The sequence below is a fragment of the Mytilus galloprovincialis genome, chromosome 10 (assembly GCF_965363235.1).
Source record: "Mytilus galloprovincialis chromosome 10, xbMytGall1.hap1.1, whole genome shotgun sequence".
Classification (NCBI taxonomy): Eukaryota; Metazoa; Mollusca; class Bivalvia; order Mytilida; family Mytilidae; genus Mytilus; species Mytilus galloprovincialis.
The window spans coordinates 7,192,469-7,205,029 of NC_134847.1; the positions used below are offsets into that span (position 1 = coordinate 7,192,469).

A 12,561-nucleotide genomic window follows, 5' to 3' on the forward strand; every position below is an offset into this window, starting at 1 on the left:
AACTTTTTATTTTTTCCCTTGTCATGTATACGGAATAAAATGATATATCATTTTTGAATTAATCTATTTGAACTACTTTTTAAAATCACTCTTAACTTCTTCCCTATCCATATTTTTTTACTATTTTTCGGCTTGGCCACAAAACAAAGTGAAATTTTCGTCCTGGTCAGAAGCGTCCAGTTAACAACGACATCATAAATACATCATACACCATTAACACCAAAGACTGCTCTTGCTAGGAGTACAACTTTTTTTTAATAAGTTTAAAAAATGACTAGAATAACTTCAAAGCAACGTTGATCATATGTCGCGGTGTTAATTGTCTATACGCTCCAAATTGGTTTTATTAGGGATCATTCGAGTAACAAAATGAATAAAAGTATTAATTTTAAGGCCTATTCCATTTCTACTTTTAATTACGCACATTTCGATATATACATTTATATAGTTATGAATTCTGAAACTTCGAACAAATGCAATAAAGCCGAACTGGGAAGCAAAACCCGTATTATCACCAACACCATACGCGACGTGTGTACCAACTGAAATCACAAGATAAAAATTTCTTAAATTATGACTTTTTATCCTTCTACATATTTCTACTACATGTTCAAGATATTTTTAAAACCTGTTCACTTTTTTATTCTAAACATATTTTCTTCTTTTTGCAGTTGCTCAATAATTTTCATAATTTGAAATATTCAACAAAGTTTTAAAAAATCTTAAATTAACCTCTTGTGATTTTTCCTGTGGTGATTATATTATTTTATCAAAGAGAAATTTCTATGCTATTAGCCAATGGGAGGGAAACAAGACAATTTATAGTAAAAACATATACTTATTAAGTTTTTAATTCAAGAGACCAACAAATCCTAGTAAAACTACAAATTAGCAGTAAAAAAACTTGTCTAGTCTGCATTATAGTTATCTAAGATTCTTTATTTTTGCAAAGGTAATTTAATAGTTGCTGTTTTATTGTATATCCCACATATCCATTTATGCACACCAAAAATATAACAAACCTTTTTATTCTAATAATCACTTATATACTTGTTATAAAAACTCCTTATACAACAGATACAGTTTATAAAAAAGAAGATGTGGTATGATTGCCAATGAGACAACTGTCCACAAGAGACCAAAATGAAACAGACATTAACAACTATAGGTCACTGTACGGCCTTTTATCTTGACTTTTATTTCTATTCAATTTTTCTGGAAATTACAATAATTAATCTTGCATAATTTCTAATTCTTCAAAAATTGCATTAATAAATGCATGCTATAATTTCTTAGTTTACAGTATTCACATGAAGTATTTGTTATCAGTTAATATTTTTGTGGGAAAAATTTGGTTGATTATATAGGAAATCACTGAAGCATGACTGGAGCAGGCCCCTCCTTAGGAAAAGTTCTGGATCTGTCACTGGGTTGAGGTTGAAGCAAGTCAACTTGTATCATCACAAACTCATAAAAACAAAGTTCAGATCTCATAAAACATGTTTAATCAAGCATACTTTTCATGCCTGTCCCAAGACAGGAACCTTTGGTATTTGTTAGTCTTGGGTGTTTTCTTTTAATCTTAGTTTATTCATATGTTTCTAAGTTTAGTGTGGCATACATTTTGATGAACTAGTATACATTATTGTTTAGGAGCCACATGAAGCCCACCTCCAGAAGCTTGTGTTGAAGACCCATTGGTGGCTTGGGCTGTTTTCTGCTTTTTTTGTTGTTGTTGTCTCTTTGATACATTCCCCATTTTCAATTCTCAATTCCAAAAAAATTGCTCATTATAAAGATCCAATTCACATTGTAATAAGCTTTACTGACCCCACTCATTGACCCATATACAGAAAACTCAACTTAATAAAATAAATAACCAATTCAAAATTTCAAATATCAAAATATGTTCAATTTGCATAGCTCATGCTTTAAGCTCATACACATAATAATGTGTTTCTGAGTAAGTCATTAAATATTTTTCTCAATTCAAAAAACTTCAATAACTTTAAACGTCATGTTTGTAGAAATGTTTTATTATTGATTTACAAAAATATACGATTTAGTGAATATATAATCATGTAAATATTAATTGCATAAGTAAATAAATAGCTCATGATAAACAATAATTAAAATGTAAAAAAAATTTTGTATTTAACTTTTTCAACAAAAAGACTCATACAAAATGCAACCATAAAGGGGCACTAGCTACGAGATATTTAAAAAATCTAAAGTTCGATTTTGTTCAATCAATAATGAAACTGAAGTAGTGAAATAACAATTCGCTTTTTGCAGCCAAAAAGGTTCAATTTTGTCAAATTACGCTAAGAAACATTGATAATTAGTTATTTACTTGCAAGTGAATGAGTCGACCTCTTTAAATCCGTATTCATGTTCAATTTAACCCCTAGCTAGAGATTGACAACGCATGCATTGTACGTGTACTGGTTATTTAAAGGAAAAGAATGTCACAATGAAAGTGAAACTACGGTAAATCATTTGATTACTAATTCTTTGCACATAAAATCATTCTTACATGGTTAAAAGCAATGAGAAAAGCAATGAGAAACATCTATTTTTAATCTATAAAATAAAATCAAACAAACCTATAAAAATCCAATTGCATGTGCTGGTTTAATCTATTTATATCTTTATTTATGTTTACATCACTTATATGATCATCTGAGGTCAAATCGATAGTTAATTAGATTGTGTCAGGACTAAAATACACACGAAACGAACCTATATATTATCTACCACATGCTCTGTAAACTGTTTATTTTAGACTTTTGATAGTTTGGATAAATGTTTTAAATTGTTATAAATCAAATATGAGAATTTGAGTCAAATCAGTGACCATGAACTTGACAGCTAGTGCCCCTTTAAGAAGTATGTTAAAAAAATTTTGGTAAATTATTTCATTGAAGAAATAAAAAAATCAATGACAAGTTAGAAAGGGTCAATAAGACATCAGCCAGAATTTAAATAAACATTTCCAATTAAATAAATTTTGATTTAAGAAATTCTTTGAATATGCTAATTATGAAAATTTTAAAGCTTTAAAGTTTATAAAAAATAACAAATTATTTGTAGAGAAAACAATCTTATTTATGAAAAAAATGATTATGCTATCGTATAATTTATCAAATAAGATCATTTGGTTTCAAGAGGTGCCCTTGAAATTGCAGTTTTCTACATGGACTTGAAACTAAGTACCATGAAGTACACATGTTCACTGTGATGTGAACTTTTAACACTACATGCCAAATTACAATTTCACATTATTTCAATGTTTACTAAACAAGGAAACTGATAGTAAGATAGTTGGGGTTGCTATCATGATGTATCTTTACTATGGTAATATGGTAATTTGGAGATAAAATCACCATAATTGGGGTCTCATTGGAGGTAGGGTCTGATCCCTGTTCCCCAAATTGATTTTTCAGATTTCTGTATCCCTCTTATCATTGAATTATTAACTGTTGTAATTTCATGTATCCAGCCTGACTTTGTTTCCCTTTTTCAAGCTCAATAATTTGCCTTTATCAAGTCTTGCTTACAGAAAAATTAACTAATTCTGCATCACACTGAAACCCCAATAATCGAGACCCTCTATGATGGAATTGTTTTTGAAAGTAAATGAAAATGTTCATGTAAGTACATGTATTAGAATACATAGGCAAATAGAAATATATAGTTCAAGTAAAGTCACTTAAAGCAGAAACTTTATATAAACACCATAACAAGAAGTACTTTAAGCTAATTGGGAAAGTATTTCTTGTTTGAGACAGAAAATGTTATCTATGGGACCTTTTCAACTTTTATCTATTTCACACAAATCTGTCCTTAACAGAAAAAAAACTATGATTTGATAGATGATCAGGAATGTTGTGCATGTATAATGGATTTCAAAATATTCCATTCTTCTATAATTCACAAAAAAAGGCATTTAATGCTTCAATAACACCAATCATAGCATCAAAGTGATTATGAGTTTAATTTGGAGCTAAACCACTTTTGAGTTGCCTTAAGCTTAAAGAGGAAACCAGGCATAAAATGCTCTTCACTTGGTTTCCATCAATAAATGTAACATGATGTCTGTAAATGAGAAATGAGAAGGTTTTGCAATTTTACAAAATAATGCCTACAAGAAAAAAATGAATCCAGAAGAAGAAGAATGTTTCAAGGCACCATATTTTATTGTAACTTACTGTGTTAACACTCTTCAAATATAGATTATTCTAATTGGCAAAAATCTTATTTCAACAAAATAATGCCTTGAGTAATACCCATGAATTTTCAATTTAGTCTTACTTCATAGAAATATAAGGTGTTAAGTTAAGTTCTAATAACTTAGATTATAGATAATTTATTATTCAAAGCCTGACCTTACTTGACCATCGTCAAGGTCGTTAAACACTTCCCTAGGAATAATTCAAATATTCCATTTTTAATTTATCATCTGGTCTTTCCTTAATCTGGTGAGGTGTACACCTCAATCAAACTAGCAATTAATGCTCTTTACAATAAAAATAAAAAATTTAACGATGTCATAGAAAACTTCAAAATTGTTTTCTCTACTTAAAATTGACTTGGTACAGGAAAGATATGTCAACATATCTTAAAGATCACATGACATGAAAAAAGTTAAGGTGCTAGGGACAATAGTACCAATAATGGTTACATATATAAAGAGAATTAAAATTTGACAAAACAAACATCATTTGCATAGAATTAAGTGAACATGCATATAAGTAATACATGACACAAATGTATTAAATATCTGCCCTCAAACTTGAATAAGTGAATAAAAATTAACGTATGTTGAACAAATTTATCATCTTGTGCTGATGAAGTTGTTAGTTAATAACACTATTATTGAGCGTAACAAGATCAGAATTATGATATAGGTCTTTGTAAATATATATATAAAAACACAAACAATTTGCAGATAAGTTATATATAAAAAATATATATGTTAGCACATAATAGATATCTAAATAAACATGATAAACCATTTATACAACTAACAAAAACAATAAACAATGTTGTTTGTAATAAACAGCTTACCATTTAACAAGGAAAATCAAATGTAATATATAAGTTCTAGGGTAAATATATATAAACTATAAGAATATAAATGTAAATTTTGATTAGGTTTACGGAATGTTTTAGATAAAAAAAAATGTGTATATGAATTCATTGTAATCTTTTTGGTAAGGTTTCTTTAGGTTAATCTACAGTGATTTGTGTACAGATGCTTGTTATTTTAAAAAAGTGTGCTAAAACCAACTTTGATATTTTTTGCTATTGTAGGATCAAATGATCGTACAAGTTATACATGTCAAGGATGATACTAAATGTACTAACATTAAAAAAAATCTGTTGAATGACAGGCACTCTTTTCAAAAATAATATCAAAATCATACAAAAATACTATCTAATTTTAAAATTTCATGCACTATTATTAAATCATCGTTTGTTTATACAATTGTGAGCACCAAATAAAATTGGGAATGGAAATTGGGAATGTGTCAAAGAGACAACAACCCGACCATAGAAAAAACAGCTTTCTGTGTTTGAAGATAATGAAGTAAAACAAGCTTTTCAATAGCTTATACTTGTTTAAGGTAATGATGGGTCTTAACCAATCTTGATTAAAATACAAATTCTGTGTCCACTCATTACCTACACGGATTGGAAAATGTTCTGTTCTACTTTTTATTTTCAAAACCTTTGTGATTCTCTTGTTTTATCATAACAATACAAACCTATCAAATTTGAAAGTAGAATCCTCATTAGATGATGTTATAATGAGAACAGAGGGAAGAACTAAAAGTTGTCAGATCTATGTACTCTTTCCAAATAAAAAGCTTTTTAAATAACTGTTGAAAAAGCACAAAAATTGAGGGGCCAGTGTGCTTGTTTTCGAGATATAAGCAATTAAAAATTTGGTTGGAAATTATTTTCTATAGATTTTTCATACATTTGATATTGGCAATTTCTTTCTTTCAAAAGTAATTGAAAAATAACAAGGATTTTATAAGATTTTCAAATAATGCCTTTTAAACTATATGGATTAAAAAATATGAAAAGAAAAGAAGGGGTCAGTAGGCAAAATTTCTAATGGATATGCATGGATAAAACCAAAGGATTCCAAATATCTGCCAAAAATTCAAAAACAAGGGGTGTTAACATCCTTTAAGCGTAGACAAAGACACAGGATTTGTTTTTTAATTACAGGAGATAAGAACTTTTGAAAATTATGCCTACATCTATATTGTTAGAAAGTTACAATATATAAGTTGAGGTTAAAAAAGTTAAACATTCAGTATACACATGTAAAATAATGAAAAAAATATTATTTAAAGCAAATAAAAATATTTTTTTTGTTGTTATAAATCATAATAACAGATTTCTGAACAAAATACAACCTATGTCACTTTCACAATTGCATAGACATAATAATATCACAATTCTTTTGGATTACTGTGGAGATCACATGTTATAACTCGGTCTTTGGTTGTGCCATATCAACATTCTGGTAAAGATCTTGATCAGGTTCTACAAAAGAAAGTTAATAAAAATATTGAAATTTCATTTAGCTTCATTTTATCATCAAGCATAAAATTCATTAAATTCCGCAAGAGCAGTGAAAAATACCAAGGGGATAACCAAACTCATAAGTCTAGAACAAACCGACAATGCCATTGCAAATAAAGGGCTGCACTTGAGCACATGATACGCCCGTTGCTCTTTAACTTGTCTTTTATGCTTTAAATGAATTTATATGATCAACTAGAAATATATATACAAATCAAAAGGGATGTTACATTAATATATTCACCAAAGTTTCATAAAATCCCCCTTTTTTAAGTATAAAAATTCATTACTTAAAAAAACGTAAAATCTAAAATTTATAAAAATGGATAGGGAGCTTATGTCAATAGATTTAAACAATTTATCAAAGTTGCATAACATTTTGTGAAAGTGTTAGTTATTGTCCCAAAATTGGAAAATCCCCCCTTTTTTAAGCATAAAAATTCATAACACGGAAATGTAAAATCTGAAATTTATAAAAATTGAAAGGGAGCTTACATCAATAGATATAAATAATTCACCAAAGTTTCATGGACATTGGTGAAAGCCTTTTTGAGTTATTGTCCGAAGTGTTGAAAATCCCCCTTTTTTTTATGAATAAAGCCCCATAAATCCAAAACTTAAAATCTAAAATTTATAAAAATTGAAAGGGAGCTTACATCAATAGATATAAACAATTCACCAAAGTTTCATGGACATTGGTGAAAGCCTTTTTGAGTTATTGTCCGAAGTGTTGAAAATCCCCCTTTTTTTATGAATAAAGCCCCATAAATCCAAAATTTAAAATCTGAAATTAAAAAAAAACGAAAGGGAGCTTACGTCAATAGATATAAACAATTCACTGAAGTTTCATGGAAATTAATGAAAGTGTTTTTGTGTTATTGTCCGAAGTGTGGATGACGGACGGACGGACAGACGGACGGACAGACGGGCAGACAACGGTATACCATAATACGTCCCGTCTAAAAGACAACGGGCGTATAAAAATGAAGAAAAAAAAACAGAAAAACAAACAGCACACAAAACTTATCATAGTAAACTTAAGACTAAAGCTATTATTATGGGGGGAGGGGGGAAGGATCAATCAAGAAATCTTGAGCTTAAAAACTACCGATCCCGGAGTCCAAATAAAGGTCCTACCCTTTCCCCTCTATTGTGTGAAAAAACAGTGATGATCTCAGATATGTACTTAAGTACATCATTAAAAAATTTCATACTGATAATTAATAATTTTTTGTAATAATTTTAAAAAATCTTGAATATTTGTCCATTGGCAATGGTATTTATCAAACTCTTTAACAAGACTGAGTTTTCTGTTATTTTCAAAACAAACCAAAAGTCTGATTAAAAACATATCATATTACTTCAACTATTCTAAACCGTTTCGTCAATAATAAAACATACCAAAAGCATCGTTGCTGTAAATATTATCCTGATTATTTGAATTGCCAACATTGCCGTAAAGACCTTCACCATCAAGACCTTCTCCTTCCTCTATTTCTTTTTGTCTTTTCTTCTCTAGGATATCTTTGATACAATCATGGATAAAGATGTACTGTTGCTGTTGGTTAAAAATCAACAAAATATTAGTTTAACAATTCTATATGATCTATTTATTATTATGCTACTGCTAATGGGACTAGCAAAAGGATCCCTGCCCTGAACATTATATGATCTCTCCTTTCAAATATTGAATGCACCGCATTTAGGCTATTTCATGGCGTTCAATTTTTATTGGAGGAGGAAGCCAGAGTGCCCGGAGAAAACCGCAACCCTCGATAGGAAAACTGACAATCCTAGTCAATTAAGATTGGAGTTGAGTGCACCCACAAGAGCGTGGTTCGAAACTCACAACCTCAGTGTTGACAGACTAGTGATTAATACTGAATGGAGATATATCTTTATCTTATCTGTCCTTTATGGAAAGTTACATTTACAAGACATATATATATAAGGATAGAAAAACACTTAAAATGAGATAACTGTATTTTAAGCTATGACTGCATCAATTGGTTTTTTGATAGTCACAAATTAAGTTTACTGTCTACACCTTATGGGAGCCAGTAAACGGGTATTTGCGACCATCAAATAACCAATTGATGTCATTGGGGCTTAGAATACAATATTATTATCTCCATTCTAATGAAACTGACAGAAAACAACATTAAAACATGCATTTAAATTCTGTCATACATCATGTGCGCTTCTGCATACTTTTTCCATAGCATCAATTGTCAATTGTTGCCAAGAAAATTAGTGACATTATCCAATCAAATTGAATGTTATAATGGATGTTGCATTGAAATAATTCATGGAATATTTGTATAATTTAATCATGAATTAGTAATCAGTATTATTCAGTCACAAGTTGATTATTTTTCAATATTTTAATCATTGGAATAGTTATTTTTTTCCATTACTTTGAACAAAGATCTTTTATTGGAAATAAATTAGAAAATGACAGGAACTATATCTCTTCTCAATTCTTTGATGCTACTTCAATTCATTGACAATGTTTTGACAACACTTAAATTAGTGTGATGTCAGAGGAATTAAAGAATGGCGAGAGTCCTTTTGCACCAATTTCTATTTTTCAGGAATATCATTTACACCATTTTTTTTCCTTAAAATGATTAATTGCGCCAATATTCGAAACTCAATTTACCTTTACACATATTTATTGTACATTTCGGTTAATGATTCATATGTATTTATTCTTATTTATGGCTTATAAAGTATCATATGTTCGTAGCTATTTAACCCTAAAAATGGACATCTCGAGAGAAATGACTAAAAATGCATTAGACAGTCCATGTACAGAGAGAGAAAAAAGACTGATTGCTTAAAATTGCTGAAGATTTAATACAAGATATGGCAAAAGGCAAAAATATAGAAGCGGTTTTCTGATTATGTTTTAGCCACATTTATTGATGACAGTGATTTGTTCCCATAATCCATATGGGCTGAAACCCCATCTATCGCAAGATGTACAAATAATAGAGATAATTAATTGTTTTATGCATCCCATCCTTCAATGTTTGCGTTTTTGGACAATATAGTAAAGCTACCAGCTACTACATACATTCAATTGCAGAGTACTCATGCAGCAGCAGTAAGAAGTAGACATGATTCAGAAAAGAAATCATTTGCCGATAACTGCAGGTCCCAAGCCAAGAGAAAAAGGAAGGGAAATCTTTTTTCTATAAATTGGCGCAAAAGTATGTTTTATTTTTGGCGCGAATGAAACTATTTAATTTCAAAACAGGTGGCGCAAGCTTAGCATTGAAGAAAAAAAGTTGTGGCGCAAACATATTTCTCAGTAAGAATCAGATATGTAAATTAATCGTTTTTTATTTCACTGGGAAATTATGTTAATTCATTGCAAATACTAAACCCATTAATAATAAGTTCAATAACAAAAATAATTACCTCAGTTTGTACCATGTACATTCTACATTTTCTCATCTTGACCACAAAATCAAAAATGTCAATGGTGGAATTAAAATCATGATCTTTAATAAACTGCATCATGTGGTCCAGGGCAATAAATGTTCCTGTCCTTCCTACTCCAGCACTGTAAATATAGATCATGATTTAGATAAGTACATGTAACATTGCCTTCTTCAAGTTTTAGTAAACAATATGTGGGTGTCATAAGATTTTTATATTGTGTGATTTGTTTTTGGTGCCACATTCAGCATTATTGGCTTTTCCAGAATTCAATGCATGTGGAAATGAGAGCAACTGTTTTAAGACCTCAACCACCCATTCCATGATTCACCTGTATTTACAAAATTTCTTAGTAAAAGGAAACCACCCACAATTAACTGCCTCCTGTCCCCCTTCCCATCTATGATTAATTTTGGAACCACACTAACCCTGCTATGGATTATGATTATTCCAATTTGATATGACATCCCAAATAAAAGAAAATCCCTTCTATATATTTTGTCCTTTAAAAACCTTTTTATGGGTAAGAACAAAACTTTAGTGTCCCAATTCTTAAAATGTTTTAAATCGCCAGTCGTAACTTGACAACTCCATCACATGTATGCAAAAGGAAGCTTGTATTCATCAATTTTTTTTTTATCTTGAGAACTTTTCTTTTTAAAATTTCTTATTCTAAGATGTGAATTCTTGATTCATAAATCTAATAATAACTGAAAAGTTAAAGAATATTCATAGATACAAAAAAAAAAAAATTGTTGAGATATATCAAACCAAACATGAGCTATGTATGGCATCTCATTCTTGTGAATATTGAACTTTTAACAATAAATATTTATAGATTTGGGTAGTAGATAATAATTGAACTCAAAATGTGCACATACCTGCAGTGAACAATCATTGGTACTCTGCTCTCTGGAATGGTCACATGACTTCGTACATTGGAGATGAAGTCAACCATGACATCATTCTGTACATTGGCTGAGAAATCTTTCCAGTTTAGGAAATGGAAATGTTTTAATGTCCTGGATTTGTCACCCTAAAACAAATTTTGCACCGTTTATTATACATGTTGAACAGGTTTAAATTTTGACATACGATTTCTAGCTGTGAACTTTTAATAGTCTTTTAGTGAAATGATATGCAATTTGAACAAGTTTTAACTGATTGGCTTTTAAAAAAATTATTAAACTTATATACCGGTACTGAGTGCCAATAGAAAGCATCACATCATATTCTATTTAACCTAATTTGGTACCTAATTAATCCATTCCTCAAACACTTGAATATTTGTTAATTAAATTTATGATCTACCATCATCTTTTTCAGTTAAAACACTTGAGACCTACTAAGAGCAAAATCAAAACCCCAAAAAATTGGTTAAGCCTGTGTTTATTTTAATTTTTGATATCCCTTGCTAACTGCTATGAGGGTTAAAATAATGGCAATAATTTGCCATCTAAAGAGTTATATTTGATCATTCTTTTAAAGCGTTATTAGTTAATGTTCTAATCTCATCCTATCTATTGGCCTTAAAATTGATAAAAAGTTTGTCTAGGCTTATCAAGAGAGGACATTAAAAAAGGTTTGATTTTTATATCAAATGAAAAATACATGTATGTGTATGTACTGTGTAGAGGTTGCATAACTATTGGCATTAAGATTATATTCTACAAAACTTACTAGAGTCAGTTTAAATATTCTGAATTCATATGTGTTGATTGTCGAGCAAGATTGCATGTCCACAACGATATCTCCATACTGTTTGGCTTCTGATTGTTCTGTTGGCCAGTAAGTTTCACATTTTATCTGAAATTATCAATAATGAAAAAAAGAAAATAAAAGAGTCTTCCTTACTTTTAAGCTTTATGTCTAAAAGATATTTGTAAACAAAGGGAGCTAACTCTTATTGTTTTGCATGACACAAAATTAACTGAGAGAAAAACTTTAATAAGGAAAGTATGATTGAAGCATAAAAGCTGGTTGTCCTTAATTTTATTTCAAAGAATTACAAAAAAAACAACATTCCTTTTGATGAATCCACAAATTTACAAACCATAAACAGATTTAGATTAGTCATAAATGGCACCACATTATCTAAATTATTCCTGAGAGGGTGTCATACTATTTTCTGGAACATTCATAAACATATTATTTTCATCCAATACAAATCATACACAGAGAGGGATTTGAAACATAAGTAATAAATTGGCAAAGTCTTCTTAACAATGAGAAAATCATGTGTTAGGGTACCTACCCTGCCATCTTCTTTAGCTAATGTCAACATGACGATAATAGAAACACTCTGTTCCCAAACCATTCTCCAGAAGTCATCAATAGTACTAGGTATAGGTCCTTGTGAGGCTATGTACTCTCTCTGGGATTTGTAGCCCTGTAAAATAAGATGTAGTATGCAAAATCAGAAACTCACAACTAAACAACAATTTCATATGAAAAGACATATAATACAAATTATTTTTTTCTCCAAAAACTGGAAACAAACTTTTTTTTCCA

The 12,561-nt window shown here is 29.7% G+C and overlaps 1 protein-coding gene across 1 annotated transcript in view; it reads right to left on the reverse strand.

Annotated features, from left to right (window-relative positions):
- Positions 1–2,015: 2,015 nt before the first annotated feature.
- The window catches only part of LOC143049759 (phosphatidylinositol phosphatase PTPRQ-like), a 114,332-nt gene continuing 103,786 nt past the window's right edge, over positions 2,016–12,561 (reverse strand). The window contains exons 29-34 of the mRNA XM_076223475.1: positions 12,305–12,439; positions 11,731–11,856; positions 10,932–11,086; positions 10,030–10,174; positions 8,005–8,161; positions 2,016–6,564 (exon numbers count right to left, since the gene is read on the reverse strand). Coding sequence (XP_076079590.1) covers positions 6,506–6,564; positions 8,005–8,161; positions 10,030–10,174; positions 10,932–11,086; positions 11,731–11,856; positions 12,305–12,439 — 777 coding nt within the window. The 3' untranslated portion in view covers positions 2,016–6,505. The remainder of the gene's footprint in view (positions 6,565–8,004; positions 8,162–10,029; positions 10,175–10,931; positions 11,087–11,730; positions 11,857–12,304; positions 12,440–12,561) is intronic.